The 16,364-nt window shown below is 44.2% G+C and overlaps 1 protein-coding gene across 5 annotated transcripts in view; it reads right to left on the minus strand.

The window, feature by feature from the left end:
- The window catches only part of DNAH9 (dynein axonemal heavy chain 9), a 285,306-nt gene that overhangs the window by 228,277 nt on the left and 40,665 nt on the right, over window positions 1-16,364 (minus strand). For all 5 annotated transcript variants that reach the window (XM_086358784.1, XM_086358783.1, XM_086358785.1 and 2 more), the window contains exons 11-15: window positions 14,631-14,699; window positions 12,380-12,506; window positions 10,288-10,543; window positions 8,842-9,083; window positions 1,601-1,736 (exon numbers count right to left, since the gene is read on the minus strand). In XM_086358784.1, the coding sequence (XP_086214910.1) occupies window positions 1,601-1,736; window positions 8,842-9,083; window positions 10,288-10,543; window positions 12,380-12,506; window positions 14,631-14,699 (830 nt within the window). The remainder of the gene's footprint in view (window positions 1-1,600; window positions 1,737-8,841; window positions 9,084-10,287; window positions 10,544-12,379; window positions 12,507-14,630; window positions 14,700-16,364) is intronic.

Consider the following 16,364-nt stretch of genomic DNA (forward strand, 5'->3'; position numbering starts at 1 on the left):
AGGTGGACCAGGTGACTGAAGTTGTCCAGCTGGGCTATGGTGAAGGGTCACGGTGGCTTTCCTCTTAGATGCCGTTCTCTTCAGGCTCCTTCACCTCCCCTTGATAACCAGCGCCTTTTCATTTCAACCATAGCTCAGGTGGCTACTAAGGCCAGCTCCTGCCCCTTAACTGCCAATACATTGTGGAGGGCGTGGGTTCCCTTCCTCCTACTTCCATGGAGGGAAGATGACTTTGGCTACCATCCCCTGTCCTCACCCTCTTGCTCCCTGGCTCTCCTTCCCATGAGAGGAGGACACGTGACACATCAGACAGCCCAGATCCGGAAGGCTGGACAGACACTGACCCGGGGCAAGTCCCCCGTGCAGTGCCTGCACTCAAGTGTGGCTGCAGCATCTTCCTGGAACTTCTAGAGGAGAGCTGAGTGGCGAGTCTCCGAGCTCCACTATCAGACGAGGTTGGGTCAGTTCACTAAGATGAGCACCATTGACACTGGTCCCTAGGAACCAGCTCCCCAGTCTCGGCACCTGTGTTCACTGCCCGAGGTTCTAGAAGGTGATCTCCCACCTTGTTGACTAGGCCTGAGCCCATTTCCTGCTTCTGTGTCTCCTTGTACTGTGAAAGCAGAGACCTTGCCTCTGACCTCAGTCACTTCACCTACCAGGACCATGGGGTGGAGTTACCCCAGCGCTGGCCTTGCTCCTCTCTGCATCATCAGCTTCTTACAGGGGCTGGATACCCAGATCTGGTCTCAGCCCACCTATTCTAACTCTGCATTTAACTTGGGTTCTACTCAGTGCCTTAAGCTCTCATCTTGCCTCATCCTCACCTCTTCCTTCAGTCTTGCTGAGCATGTCAGAATCTACCAGAATGTGAAAGGTTTAATTCAACTTTATTTTTGAACTCTTCTCCCCTTTCCATCCCATCATTTACTAACCAAGGTTAGCCTTTACTATAAAATCTTTGGCCCTGTGTATCAACCATAAATTTGAAGCCCTTAGCTATCTTTTAACAGCTTCAAAGAATGCCCGCTGCCTCCTTAATATACCTTTCCCTTCTGAAAGCTATCTCATCCCCAGCTTCTTGTCTCTCTTTTTTTTTACACAGAAAAACATCTGTTTCTTCTACATAAGCCAGCTGCTACAAACTCCCTGTGTTCTCAAAAGGCCACAGAGATAGAGTACATTTGGCTTAAACCATGAAATTTATTTATTTATTTTGGCCATGCCATAAGGTGTGTGGGTCTCAGTTCCCCAACCAGGGATCAAACCCATGCCCCCCAATGCTGGAAGTGCAAAGTGTTAGCTACTGACTTCCAGGGAGGTCCCTAGAGTAAATTGGCTTTTACGTTTTCACCCTGGCTACGGGTTTCACTGTGTTAGAGCCTGGTTTGTCATCTGGGTTTTGGAGAGGGAGAAGTGTTTTACCTTTGAACAATTACAGAGACACAATGCCTTTTCTATTTTACTGTGTACACTTCACAAAGTGTTCACACCTTTTGGGAAAAGTCACCGAGCACTCAATGGCACTTCACTGTAACTCAACAGATGCTATGGCTGTTATCTTCCCAGTAATAACCCACATCCATAAGCCACTAAATACCAGTATTTTCCAGGAGGTACTTGAGGGAACACTCAATGGCAAGGAAGAATCCATCCAGCAACATATCATCAATGTAGTTAACATACATTTTCCAGATATCAGAAGTTGAATCTGCTGAAAAAAGACCCAGGTTTTCCTACAAAATAAAGAAGAGCAGATATAAACCATGTTTAATAATATGCAAGGACTGCTCTTATCATCATGAATGGGAATGAAGACAACACACAGAGAAAAACTGCCCTGTTGTGAAGAGTCTTCTATTATAGGCAGGCCTTGGCTATACTGCAGGTTTGGCTCCAGTCCACTGTAATAAAGCCAATATTGCAATAAAGTCAGTCACACAAAGTTTTTGGTTTCCCAGTTATGTTTACACTATACTTTAGTCTATTAAGTGTGCAATATTATGTCTACAAAAGAATATTCATATCTTAATTAAAAATACTTTATTGCTAAAAAATGCTACCTATCACCTGAGCCTTCAGGAAATCATTATCTTTTCACAATAGTATCTAAGATCACAGATACAAAGTATGATGATAATGAAAAAGTTTGAAATATTGTAAGAATTGCCAAAAATTTGACAAGAGAAAAATTGCGTGGCTAGACTTTTCTCATTGCAAGGTTGCAATAAACCATCAATTGAAAAAAAAAATGCAGTATCTGTGAAGCACAATAAAGCTAAGCACAATGAAATGAGAGATGCCTGTATATGTGTATCAGATCCATTCCTATCTAATGCGTGTAACCCTTGCTTGAAAGGAACACAAAGTTAATCCATGATGGTAATATGATGTTGCAACCTCTCCCTGAGAAAGGAGGATGGGGTCAGGCCAGCTTCTCAGGAGGGATGCTGACGGATGCAGCGCGTGCCTCATAGATGCTGACTGACATTGCAGAGGAAACTGCATCAGAGCAGAAGGCAGGGTGGGCAGAAGAATGAATACTAAAGGTAAAGAGCATTACAGTTCAAGACATAAGAAATCTAGGTTCAAGCAAGTAAAGCATTTCCTAGAAAAGGAGAAATATTTCTTTCTAAGGAGAAATAAACTGGAGTGAATCCCACCCCTGGGTATATATCCAGACAAAGCTCTAATTCGAAATGATCCAGGCACCTCGATGTTCATAGGGCCACTATTCACAATAGCCAAGACAGGAAGCAACCTACATGTCCATTGATAGATGAATAGATAAAGAAGATGTGGTGCATATTTATAATGGAATACTACTCAGTCATAAAAAAGAATGAAATCATGCCATTTGCAGCAACATGGATGAGCCTAGAGATTATCATACTAAGTGAAATAAGTCAGAAAGAGAAAGACAAATACCATATGATATCACTTGTATGTGGAACCTAAAACATGACACAAACGAACTTATCTACCAAACAGAAACAGACTCACAGACACAGAGAAGAGATGTGTGTGTGCCAAGGGGCAGTGGGTGGGGAAGGATGAATTGGAGTTCAGGGTTAGCAGGTGCAAACTACTACATACAGGATGGATGAGCAACAGGTCCTACTGTACAGCACAGGGAACTTAGTATCCTGTAATAAACCATAATGGAAAAGAGTATGAAATAGAATGTGTACATATAACTGCATCACCCTGCTATAAGCAGAAACTACCACATTGTAAATCAATCATACTTCAATAAAATAAATAGAGAAATGAGTTGGAGAGTATTGTTGGCATTTAAGTAAAAACTTTTATCATACTGAGTGACTTGGAAAACGCACACACAGAAACAAACACACAGGCTCTCTCTCCTTCTTTTTACATGGTACAGTCTCCGACCTGGCAGTATGGCAAGTCTAAGTGTCCCATTTACTCACCATCATTTTCATTATTCAGCCTTTTTTACAGCAACTTTCCATTTATCTTATATCTTCAAAGAAAGTGGCTACCACTTTGCAAAAGTAAATTTTCTAGGTGACTCACACTTACCCCTTTAGGAAACACTGCCAGATTGTAAATCTCATTTTTCTGCTTTTAAATGTCAAAACTCTAAAATTTTCTAAAATGCATTACCTACCCCTTTGCTTCCTAAGAAGTTTAAAGATTTAGTGGGAGTCCATCATCTGCAAATGACAGCACAGTGACAATGCAGGCTTGTTCTTAGGTCTTACTAACATGCTCACGTCTGTTTGCTTCTACAGTTAAAAACTCATAGTTGTTATAACTGCCTTGTAGAGCTGTTCTATATCTTTTCTACTGTCACCATATCAAGATGGCTAACTGTACCTTCCTACATCAAGTCTACTATGGTACAAGGAGCAAACATGTTGGAATTTTCTACAAACCAGGAAGAAATAGCTCAAGTTTCTGATACTAGCTAAGACAGAAGAATGAGCTCAGACTTTACCTTCTGCTACAAACAACTATAGAACTGGATACAAGAAATAATTATTTGGGTAACTGGATAATAGTATTGGGATATGATCTCTAAGAGAAAGGAAAATTCAAGGTGAGCCTCACAATCACTTGACTTTCTACCTGGAGGCACTTTCCAAAGCATGGCATAGAGAAGTGGATGTCAATTAGAGCACCCTTCCTGCTGGACAGAAAAAGACAGAAATTGGGATTTGCTGAGGCTGCTGAGTCCTCTTGGGTCTCTGACTGAGCATTAAGCTGTATGTATTTAGGGCAAGATTCTGCAAGGCTAGGCAGAGAACAGTTACTGGAGACTCTAAGTTGAATGGGTTTGTGAAGGTCATATAGTGCTGGAAAATGTTAGTGTTTTATCAGAAATAATGAAAAGATAACAGATAACCCAGGACTTCAGTTGAGACCCCAGAAATGCAATGCTTTAGGATTAGAGCTCTATTCTAGAGTAAGGCTTCTTTAGATTTTCCCCAAGGAAGCTTAAAATAAGGCTTCAACAGGATCAAGCTGACCACTAGTGAGCTAACTGCCTACTGAAACAAAACCACCAATTCTTTAAGGGAAATATAACACCCAGATTACAAAGTGGCATCCAACATGTCTAGAACATAATAAAAAATTACTAGACATGCTGAGAAGCAGGAAAATGTGACATTTAACCAAGAGAGAAAATAATCAGTAAAAACAGACTTAGAAAATAACTGTCATACCAATCCTGGGATGTTTATTTCTTAGACTTATTTTATGAGAAAAAAATAAACTTCTTTCACATTAAAAAAGACTCAGAAAATAAAATAGATGTTGGAATTAGTAGATGAGAATGTTATAATTTGATTAAAAACTTGTCAAACTTGGTGAAAAACAGATAAAAATATCACAAACTTCAAGCAGCCTGAATACAAAGAAAACTTATTTCTGCACATCATGGTTAAATGAAAAAAAAAAAAAAACACAAAGAATTTATTTTAAAAAAATCCATTTAGAATCTATTGAAAGTAACCTGAGAAAAGCAATACATTACATATAAAGGGACAAAGATATACATTTTGCTGGCTTCTCCTCATAAAGTTTGAAGGATAGAAGATTATGAAATGACTTCCGAAAGGAAAATAGAATTGTCTACACAGAATATTATATTCAGTGAAACTCTTCTTGAAAAACAAAGGTGAAAGAAGGACACTTTCAGATAAACAAAAACTGAGAGATCGTGTCATCAGCATATCTGAACTGCAAGAAATACTAAAGGAAGTTCTTTGAGCCCAAGAGAAATGACCATAGATGTTAACTCAATTCTGCAGAAGTGGAAAACAAGCCTGGAAATGGTGACTATGTGGGTAAATACAAAACACTATAAAGATTTTCCCCAAAAGTTTTTAAAACACAAAATCATAATATTCTATTGTGGGGTATATCTTATACACACACATGCACATACACAGCAACACTACAAAAGATGGCTGGGCAGTTTAAATTGATGCCAGGTTCCCATGTGTGCTGTGTGCTGTGACAGGTCACTTCAGTCATGTCCGACTCTTTGCCCATTCATTATTCATTCTAGCTTCAGTAATTGGTAGAACAAACAGAGAAAAAACCTGAGGAGTCACACAGATGATCTGAACAATACTATCGACCACTTTGAACTAGCTGATAGCTTATAGAACACTACACCCAACATTTAAAGAATAAACATATTGTCCATTGCATAAGGAACATCCAGTAAGATAGACCATGAAGAAAAGTGAAAGTGTTACTTTTTCAGTTGTCTGACTCTCTGTGACCCCATGGACTGAAGCCTGCCAGAGTCCTCTGTCCAAAGAATTCTCCAGGTAAGAATACTGGAGTGGGTAGCAATTCCCTTCTCCAAGGGATCTTCCCAACCCAGGGATCAAACCTCAGTCTCCCGCATTGTAGGTAGACTTTTCACTGTCTGAGCCATCAGGGAAGCCCAAGATAGACTATAGTCTAAATCATAAAACAAGAATTGATGAATTCCTAATAACTGAAATTTAACAGTTTAAAACAAAATCATAATATTCTATTGTGGGGTATATCTTATACACACACATGCATATATACAGCAACACTACAAAAGATGGCTGGGCAGTTTGAATTGTTGCCAGGTTCCCATGTGTGCTGTTTATTTCCTCTGCCCACAATGGAATTACACAGTATCAATTTCATTAAGCTACCCAGGTGGTAGCTTACTTTGAGCAAAGTAATGCTCAAAATTCTCTAAGCCATGCTACAACAGTATGTGAACAGTGAACTTCCAGATGTTCAAACTGGATTTAGAAAAGGCAGAGGAACCAGAGACCAAATTGCCAACATCCATTGGATCATTGAAAAAGAGAAAGAGTTCTAGAAAAACATCGACTTCTGCTTTATTGACTATGCCAAAGACTTTAACTGTGTGGATCACAACAAACTGTGGAAAATTCTAAAGAGATGGGAATAACAGACCACCTGACCTGCCTCCTGAGAAATCTGTATGCAGGTCAAGAAGCTACAGTTAAAACTGGCCATGGAACAACAGACTGGTTCCAAATTGGGAAAGGAGTACGTCAAGGCTGTATATTGTCACCCTGCTTATTTAACTTACATGCAGAGTACATCATGAGAAATGCTGCACTGGATGAAGCACAAGCTGGAATCAAGATTGCTGGGAAAAATATCAATAACCTCAGATATGCAGATGACCCAAACTTGTGGCAGAAAGCGAAGAACTAAAGAGCCTCTTGATGAAAGTGAAAGAGGAGACTGAAAAAGTTAGCTTAAAACTCAACATTCAGAAAACTAAGATCATGGCATCTGGTCCCATCACTTCATGGCAAATAGATGGGGAAACAAAGGAAACAGTGAGACTTTATTTCTGGGGGCTCCAAAATCACTTCCAACCTAGACAGCATATTAAAAAGCAGAGACGTTACTTTGCCGACAAAGGTCCATCTGGTCAAAGCTATGGTTTTTCCAATGGTCAATGGATGTGAGAGTTGGACTATAAAGAAAGCTGAGCGCAGAAGAATTGATGTTTTTGAACTGCGGTGTTGGAGAAGACTCTTCAGAGTCCCTTGGATTGCAAGGAGATCCAACCAGTCCATCCTAAAGGAGATCAGTTCTGAATATTCATTGGAAGGACTAATGCTGAAGCTGAAACTCCAATAATTTGGTCACCTGATGCAAAGAACTGACTCATTTGAAAAGACCCTGATGTTGAGAAAGATTGAAGGCAGGAGAAGAAGGGGACGCAGAGAATGAGATGGTTGGATGGCACTACCGACTCAATGAATATGAGTTTGAGTAAGCTCCGGCAGTTGGTGATAGACAGGGAAGCCCAGCGTGCTGCAGTCCATGGGGTCGCAAAGAGTGAGACAAGACTGAGCAGTCGCTCAATGATGTGAACTGAACCCAGGTGGTGGAGGTGATTTAATCGCTGAATTGTCTCTGACTCTTCGAGACCCCATGGACTGTAGCCCACCAGCTTCCTCTGTCCATGGGATTTCCCAGGCAAGAATACTGGAGCGGGTTGCCATTTCATTCTCCAGGGGATCTTCCTGACCCAGAGATCAAACCTGCATCTCCTGCATTGCAGGCCAATTCTTTACCACTGAACCACCTGGGAAGCCTAACCTATCCAGGGAAGTTCCAAATACGTGGAAATTAAACAATATACTCCTAAGTGACCACTGAGTTAAAGAACAAATCACAAGAAAAACAGTTTAAAATTGAAATGAGAATGAGGCAGAACAAATTTGGGGAATGCAACTGAAGAAGTAGTATGAAGGAAATTTATATCGTCAAAAGTTTGTATTAGAAAGGAAGACAGGCTTGGAATCAATATGCTTAAGTTTCTACTCTCATAGGCTAGAAAAGAAGGATTGAGCAAGTAGTTCCAAATCGACTAGAAAGAAAGAAATGATAAAGAATAGATTAGTAAACTAGAAAACAGACAAAGAAAATATAAAAGGTCAAAAGTACAACATTTGATTGGTCTTCAAAAACCACAGAAAACCCAAAGATAACAACTGTGATTCACTACTGACTGTGCATGAGAACTGCCCCACCGCCTCAGCAGGACTGACTGGAGCTGGTGGCCATTTATGACTTACAGCTCTTTTCCTTTGTCCATTTTGGGTGATAAGACACAAGGATTCCCTGCTCACAATGCAGGGCAGAGCCTTACTGCATGAAGCCTTACTGCACGCTCAGTTGCCAAGTCATGTCCGACACTTTTGTGACCCCGTGGACTGTAGCCCACCAGGCTCCTCGGTCCAAGGAATTTCCCAGGCACGAACACTGGAGTGGGTTGCTATTTCCTCCTCCAGGGGCTCTTCCTGACCCAGGGATGGAACCTCTGTCTCCTGCATCGGCAGCTGGGTTCTTCACCTCTGAGCCACCGGGGAAGAGCAGTGCTCTGCGTTTGTCCTTCTCTTTATCGAGTGCATCTCGTGTCTCTCCAGGCTCAGTAGGGCTAGGTCATGAAGACAATGCCGGAGGGCCACACTACGTTGTGGGGATGAGTTCGGGGTGGTTAGTGCAGTAGATGATTTAGGATTCTGCACTTGGCATCTCCTTCTACCTGTTGGGGTTTTGTGTGTGATGTTAAGGTATGTGGCAACTAAGCGGTGTCACTATTAAGATAGTTTTAACACTGACACACTGATACCAGAATGTGACTTGGCACTCTCTCCATCCATTAGTTTTAGCTCTTTTGCTATCAGTTTTAACTTCTATCAATGACTGCAGAAGACACAGCATCTACTGGTTGTTCTAATTCCCAAATCACTTCTAGCACCCAAACACTCTCCTTGGCACTTTTCCTGGACTGGTGGGATGTGTGCCTGAGAGGCGAGTTATTACCTGCACAAGGGCATGGATCTTCAGGCCAGATTCTTTGATGTGACAGTAATATTTTTCCACTCGATCATGCTGATCATCCATAGAGAGAAGGCATTCCTTTTTCCCATCTTTTCTCTTAAACATTGGTGACATCCATGTTTTCATGATGCTCTGAATCTCTTCCACATTGTCTTTAGTTTTCTGAATTCTTTGTTCGAGATCATGAATACTATTGGTGATCTGAATGACATAATCCCAAATACCTGCTCCCCAAAAGAAACAGCATTAATTGAAATAGCTTATAGTGGCAGAGCAAAAGGTGTGATTGCTCTGAAAGATAGGGATTTCATACTTGTGGGTTTTATAAGACTTTTCTGAACAGGCTAGTTTGTTATCATCAGAGCTTTTCCCATCCTAGTTAATATCATTAAGCCACCCCTGACGCTAACCCTGGTTACATGTTCTTTGAGGGTGGGGTGGTGTTCCCCTATAACTCACAGATCATAGTCTCCCCCACAGTCCTGCACATGGAACTCTGCATGTATTAATCAGTCAATGAAAGTTTATGGAATTGAACTGGAGGATATAAGAAAAGTAAGTGCATAGTTCCCTTATTTAAGATACTTATGGTCCAGTTAAGAAAAAGTCTTCCCTTGGGCTTTCCTTGTGGCTCAGTTGGTAAAGAATCTACCTGCAATGTGGGAGACCTGGGTTCGATCCCTGGGTTGGGAAGATCCCCTTGAGAAGGGAAAGGCCACCCACTCCAGTATTCTGGCCTGGAGAATTCCATGGGGTTGCAAAGAGTCGGACACGACTGAGTGACTTTCACTTTCACTTTCTAAGAAAAAGTAATGAAAGTAGAAAGAAGAAAAAAATAAATCACCCAGAATTCTACTACTTGGAAAAAAAAAGAGAGAGAGAGAGAAAGAGGGTTACAATGATGTGTACTTTGTTGCACTCAGTCGCTCAATCAAGTCCGACTCTTTTGTGACTCCATGGACTGTAGCCCGGCAGGTTCCTCTGTCCCTGGGATTTCCCAGGATTTTCCCAAGAATACTGGAGTAGGTTGCCATTTTCTTCTCCAGGGGAGTCTTCCTGACCCAGAGATCAAACCCACATGTCTTGCATCTCCTGCATTGGCAGGCTGATTCTTTATCACTGTGCCACCTAATACAGTGTAATTCCTCCCCCATGGAGTGCCTGGTATATGCTGGAGACTACGGGTGAGTTCACGCAAACTCCCCAGACTGTGGTAGCAAAGATGTCCAAACCTCCTAGCCACACAGAGGAGGCAGAAGAGGGACACCATTCCTCCATGTCCTCTCTGCTTTGGATGCATATCCGAGAGCACGGAGCCATGCTTCAAACCCGAATCAGGTTAACCAGGGAGCAAACTGAGGTTCTACCAACTTTATTAGAATCTTGACTCTCAGCCTTTTCCCCAGACTCCTGGTGGAGGCCTATTACCTTCTGTCTTCCAGTTCAGAGTCTCCTCTGCAGCTCTCAGGCAAAGATCGATATCTTGCAGCTCTTCCTGAACTAATGGAAATTCCACCTCGAGCAGAGTTTTCATAACCTTGTTGTACCAAGTTGCCGTCAACTCCAAATTAGCCACGAGCTGCCGGTAGAACTCTCTGGAGGAGAACATGGCTGCTGCTGTCTCGGGGATGTGCGTCATTTGCTGGGGTTGAAGATAACTCATTTCTTTCAGCACGGAGACCAGCTGGAGGAAAGAGTCGACATGAGTTCCTGCGGTTCAGTGGTATCGAATAGCAGCAACATAGGTCAGGACCGGGAAACCCCAGAGGGCCTTCTGGGTCTCTTTTTTACTTCTACTAGTTCCTTAAATCTTCTCTGCAAGGGAAAATTGAGTATTAGGCAAGAGGAAGATGATCAGGAAGCACTAAGACTTACCGAATCTGTAAATTACAAAGAGTAAGAAGAGGAAAACCTGAGAAAGAAGACGCCAGCCATAGCCAAGGAGGGCTCTAGCTTGATGCTTTTGGGCATGTGGATGATGAAAACAGGGGCTTCCACGGTGGCTCCAACAGTAAAGAATCTGCCTGCAATGCATGAGAACTGGGTTTGATGCTTGAGCCAGGAAGATCTCCTGGAGAAGGGCATGGCAACCCACTTCAGTATTCTTGCCTGGAGAATCCCATGGACAGAGGAGCCTGGTGGGCTATAGTCCCATGGGTTGCAAACAGTCGGACTCAACTGAGCAATTATCACTTTCCATGATGAGAACAGTCGGTCCCTGGTTGCGGAGCCATGCTCTGTGGCGGGGGTTGGGGGCTGGGGGGTGGTCAGGGGAAGGACTAGGATCACCCACATGCATGAAGACCATCTGCCCCCTCCCCACAAGGTCACAGACACTGGCAGAGTTGAGAGGAGGTGCACGTTTTACAACTTTAGTTGTGAAATATAATTATTGGAAATATCCCTTAGTTTCTGTAACTCCTTCCTGGCATGCTTTGTGCTTTAATATACTAAAGTGAAAGCGAGGGCTGCTCAGTCACATCTGACTGTTTTGCGACCCCACGGATTGTAGCCCACCAGGCTCTTCTGTCCATGGAATTCTCCAGGGAAGAATACTGGAGTGGGTTTGCCATTTCCTACTCCAGGGGATCTTCCTGACCCAGAGATCAAACTTGGGTCTCCCACATTGCAGGTGAATTCTTGACCATCTGAGCCACCAGGGAAGCCTTATTCTAAAGGTTTAATATACTAGGGGGTCAGGAAATAGATGTCACACAGGCCTCTCTGAACTTCTTTAGGGGAGGCATTGAGTTTAGTGGGAAGTGCAGAAGGGAAAAGCCAAGCTGATGTGGTCCCGTGCAAAAGACAGAGGCCTCCGGCAGGGTTTCCAGACATCCCATTCTTCATCCCTTGCTAATTTATTGTGTTATCTCGGAGTTGATTGAGGATTGATACATATAAGGACAGATGACAAAACACAGAGCTAGCCAGATTCCCCCCAGCCCCAGCCCCACCTCCATATCAAGACTCCTGAGCTCCCAGTTCTCCTTCCAGTGGTTCTGGGTCAGCTCTCATTGCTGTCCTGACAACACTGAGACAAAGGCTCATCCTTTAGCCGGGAAATGACCTCAGCCTCCTAGTTTATACTGAAATAAGCTCAAGATAGATATTAAAATTTTAAATGTAAAAAATGAAAAAAAATAAAAGAATAAAAGCGTAGACTGTTTATATAATGTGGCAGTAGAGAGGGCCGTTTCAAATGTACAACCACAAAATAAAAGATAAGGTGGGCCCAGTTGACTCTGATACCAAAAGATCAGTGGTATTTTGCAGTACTTTCTGTTGTGTGACATCAGAGCAAATTCACTGGGGGACCCTGGAGGAAAACATGAAGAGTAGACATCTTAAGAAAACACTACACCCTAGGATTCACTCCTCCCAAAAATGAAATGCAGGGTGCAAGTTCTTTGGACCACCTTTTGCATATTCTTATAAAAAGCCAGCCTGTTGGCCTTTGAAATCAGCAGAGTCAAAAATGCAACTCTTAGAGACCAAAAGGAAGTTCCTTCCATCGACTTACCTGTGGACTAAAGTTGACAGTGATCTGCTTTGTCTCCGGGTCACGTCTCAGAAGTGGCCGTGAAAGGTTGTACTGGGACTTCTCTGCTACTGTTTGACACCAGTCCCCATAAAGTCTTGTTTCATACCTGTGAGATCAGAGACAATGGGCACCTCACACGCACCCTCCCAGCTTCCCAACATCTGGCAATGATTAAATGAAGATATATCTACATAGATAGATGTATACATAAAATAGCATCTCTATCATTGCTGTTTAGTCACTAAGCCATGTCCTACTCTTTCGTGACCCCATGGACTACAGCCCACCTCCAGGCAAGAATACTGGAGTGGGTTGCCATGCCCTTCTCCAGGAGATCTTCCTGGCCCAGGGATCAAACCTGCATCTCCAGCATTTCCTGCATTGGCAGGAGGATTCTTTACCACTGAACCACCAGGGACGCCAACCTCTCTATATCTATCTTTTAAGATGTACGTCTCATGAATTGAAGATGCTAATTTGTAAAACATTTGAGTACGTTATGAAGTCAGAGTCATTGACTCGGCCAGGCACGGCAGCTTCTACATGTAACCCCTTGTTTCTAAAGGTGGCATAACTTAAATCATGGGAGAGTGGAAAGAGAGGCTCCATGTGACCTTGGGGGGATAAGGGAAGTGGCCATTAGACTTAGGAAACATTGGAAGAAGTTATTGAGTAAGGTTTCCTCTGATACTAATCTTCACATAGCTCATGGACATGCACTATTCAGTCATTTCACACTGATGTATTGGGCTTGGGAGGGGAAATGATGAATAAATACCCCACGACAAATGTAGCTAGTGCTACAACCCCAGGTCAATGGAGGACACAGGGAGTATACAGGGCAGCAGGCTTCAAGTGGCAGAAGAAGGTGAGTGGGTAGGGGTGATAAAGAGGATGCTGGGGAGGGCCTCACACAGGAGGGGCCAAAGTGACGGTCTGCTGAGTCTCAGAGGATGAATGGTGGCTGGGCAGCGATGGGGGAGTGAGTGTTCACAGCAGGAGCAGCAGGCTGTGTGCTGTGTGCTGGGGACAGTGAGTAGACGGTAGGTCAGAGGGAGGAGCGGGCGAGGGCCAGGACGGGAGAGGGAGGCTACATCAGCGAGCACTTCTGCCTTCTTGTTAAACATTTACTGGGCTGCACCAAGTCTTAGTTGTGGCATGCAGGATCTTTAGTTGAGGCATATGAACTCTTGGTTTTGGCATGGGGGATCTAGTTTCCGGACTAGAGATGGGACTGGGGCTCCCTGCATTGGGAGTGTGGAGTCCCAGCCACTGGACCACCAGGGACGTCCCCAGGGAGCACTTCTCATTTCACATTAAGGAGATGATGGAGGTACTGAGAGGCTTCCCAGATGGGTGCGTGTGGGGACACGGGGTGTGGGGACAGGGGATCCGATGACGACGTGGGCACTGAGGGACAGGTTCAGAGCAGGGAGGCTCGGAGGAGCTGCTGCAGCAGCTCGGGCCCAAAACGCTCTGGTCTTTGCTGAAGATGTAGGGGGTGGGGACACAGAGGAGGGGGCAGATTGGAAGCTAGAATTCAGGAAGTCGAAGGGACAGAACGTGGGTGACCTGGTAGGTGGGGATGGCCCAGCTAACGCTAAGTCTCCACAATGCTAAGTGTGACCACAACTATAATCATAACTGTCATGTCTGCAGCCCTCCTCTCCTGAATCAGGAGATGAGCCAGCATCAGAGAGAAGCAGCAAGACGTGGGTTGTATCTGGACCCTGTCCCCTCAAGAGACCAGACAATTGTGAGCCCATGTAAAAGCTTCATTCTTGTACTTCCTCCATAAAAGGACTCGGGCAGTATTTTTTTCTAACCTACTGTCTCTTCGTGCAGTGCCAACTGTCACCTTCTGCTTAGTGAGCAGCGACTGACTTCCTGGGACCCTGATCTCGGGGAGACACGGGGAGCACTGCACCTCTAGTTCTGCCGAGTTAGGAAACTCACTCCCCTCGAAACTACACTGGAAAAGCAGCTGTTTCTAGACTAGAGCCGCGTCCCCCCAGAGACCTGGTGTTTGCGACCCAGAAGAACTGTATTCACAGGTATCGTGATTATAACATAAAACATGGAGTGACGCTTCACTGCTGCTGGGGAACATGGACACACTCGGGACTGCACGGGGCATGGTAGAGCGGGGCGGGGGGCGGGGGGAAGAGGGGTACGGGTGTTGGGAGGGGGCTTCAGTTTACAAAAAGATGCAACCGCAGAAGCGGCTTACTTTTCCAGCAATGAAAGCGTGTCTTCATATTTTTGTATCATACGCGTTGCTTCGGCAGATTCCATGCAACTACCCGTACAAAAGAGGGAGAAAAAAATGACATCGAGTTAGAAGTTGAAATAATGATCTGAGTGACCAACTGCAGCCAGCCTGTAAAGTAGAGATTGACTAGCCTTCTGGTCCAGTTTCCAAAGGCAAAGGCCCCTGAATGAGCCTGCCGCTTTTCCTCCTGAACATCCTCCATTGGCCACTAGAGGGCAGGTGTGCTTCCCCCAGTACAGGCAGCGGTCAGGGGACAGGACAGCCCCTCTCCTCCAGGGCTCCACCAGCCCCCTTGCCCTGGCTGGCCAGTCAGTCGTGCCCCGGGAAAATGAAGTCCTTCAAAAACTTAACAGGACACTGAGACACGAAAGAAAAATTCTAGGTGCTGCAGTTTCCTGAATTTAAGAACAAAATTGTATATAACATTATACATTATACATTATAACAAAAACTATATAACATTATATACCTGTATGTGTATATGCATATAACAATGCATATATAAAAAACTATTTATATACACATCCCCACATATTTAAGCATTGTTATACACATAACTGAATATATACTTATTTTCTGTTCTCTGAAATCCATCTAGGACATGTAATGGGAAATTCTGCTCATTACTCATTGCCATGGTTTTTTTTGGGGGGGGGCGGTGGTGAGCGCAGGTGATTTGTGAGTTCTTTATTTTATTAACTTATTTATTTATTTTCGGTTGCACTGGATCTTCGTTGCTTTGCACGGGCTTTCTCTAGTTGCAGCGCACAGGCTTCTCCTTGCAGTGGCTTCTCCTGTTGCGGAGCACAGACTCTAGGGCACGTGGGCTTCGGCAGCTGTGGCTCGCAGGCTCTAGAGCACAGGCTCAACAGCTGTGGTGCAGAGGCTTTAGCTGCTCGGAGGCACGTGGGATCTTCCTGGACAAGGTATCGAACCTGTGTCTCCTGCATTGGCAGGCAGATTCTTTACCACTGGCCACCAGGGAAGCCCTGCCATGTTCTATGAGGGCCCCTTCCACCTCCTGCATCCCCAAACTTGAGCACACACCACACACATACATGCGCACAGACACACACGTGCATACACTCGTATGCTCACATGGGCAGACACACGCTCAGAAGCTTCTCCAGGTCCACTGAGGACCACAGAGGTGCTATTATTACCCACACCTGCTCCCTGGTTCTGACGCTTCTTTACAACACAAAAAGAGAGTCCAGCTCCGAGGAAAGCTGAAGTGTCCATAATTTTCAGAAACCTTCACACGAACTGTGTTGGAGGATCTTGTTTGTTCTGCTGGCAAAACGAGGCAGCTTATTGCAAAGATTCTTTAAAACCCATTTGCTCTTTAAGCCAACATAGGATTTCTTCACAAGCTCCCCTGAGCTTCGATAAATGCCCTCATGCCTGCAGAGAAAGCACTGGATTTCCTGGCTTTTTTCCCAGTCACTCGATTCCCTTTCCTGGTGAAGGAGCAGAGGCGTCTGCAGGGCAGCGAGGAACAGGGGGTGGGTTCGGACCAGCCCTCCCCTCACGAGCCCTGGGGTTTCCACAAGTCTCCTGACCCCAGATCTCAGTTTCTACCTGAAAAAGAATGAAGCTACATATGACCCAGCAATCCCACTACTGGGCATATACCCAGAGAAAACTATAATTCAAAAAAAGATATATTCACCCCATTGTTTATTGCAACAC

Source organism: Bos grunniens, chromosome 19 (genome assembly GCF_055505025.1).
Source record: "Bos grunniens cultivar Pamir isolate PY7600 chromosome 19, Bosgru_T2T1.0, whole genome shotgun sequence".
In the NCBI taxonomy this organism is placed as follows: Eukaryota; Metazoa; Chordata; class Mammalia; order Artiodactyla; family Bovidae; genus Bos; species Bos grunniens.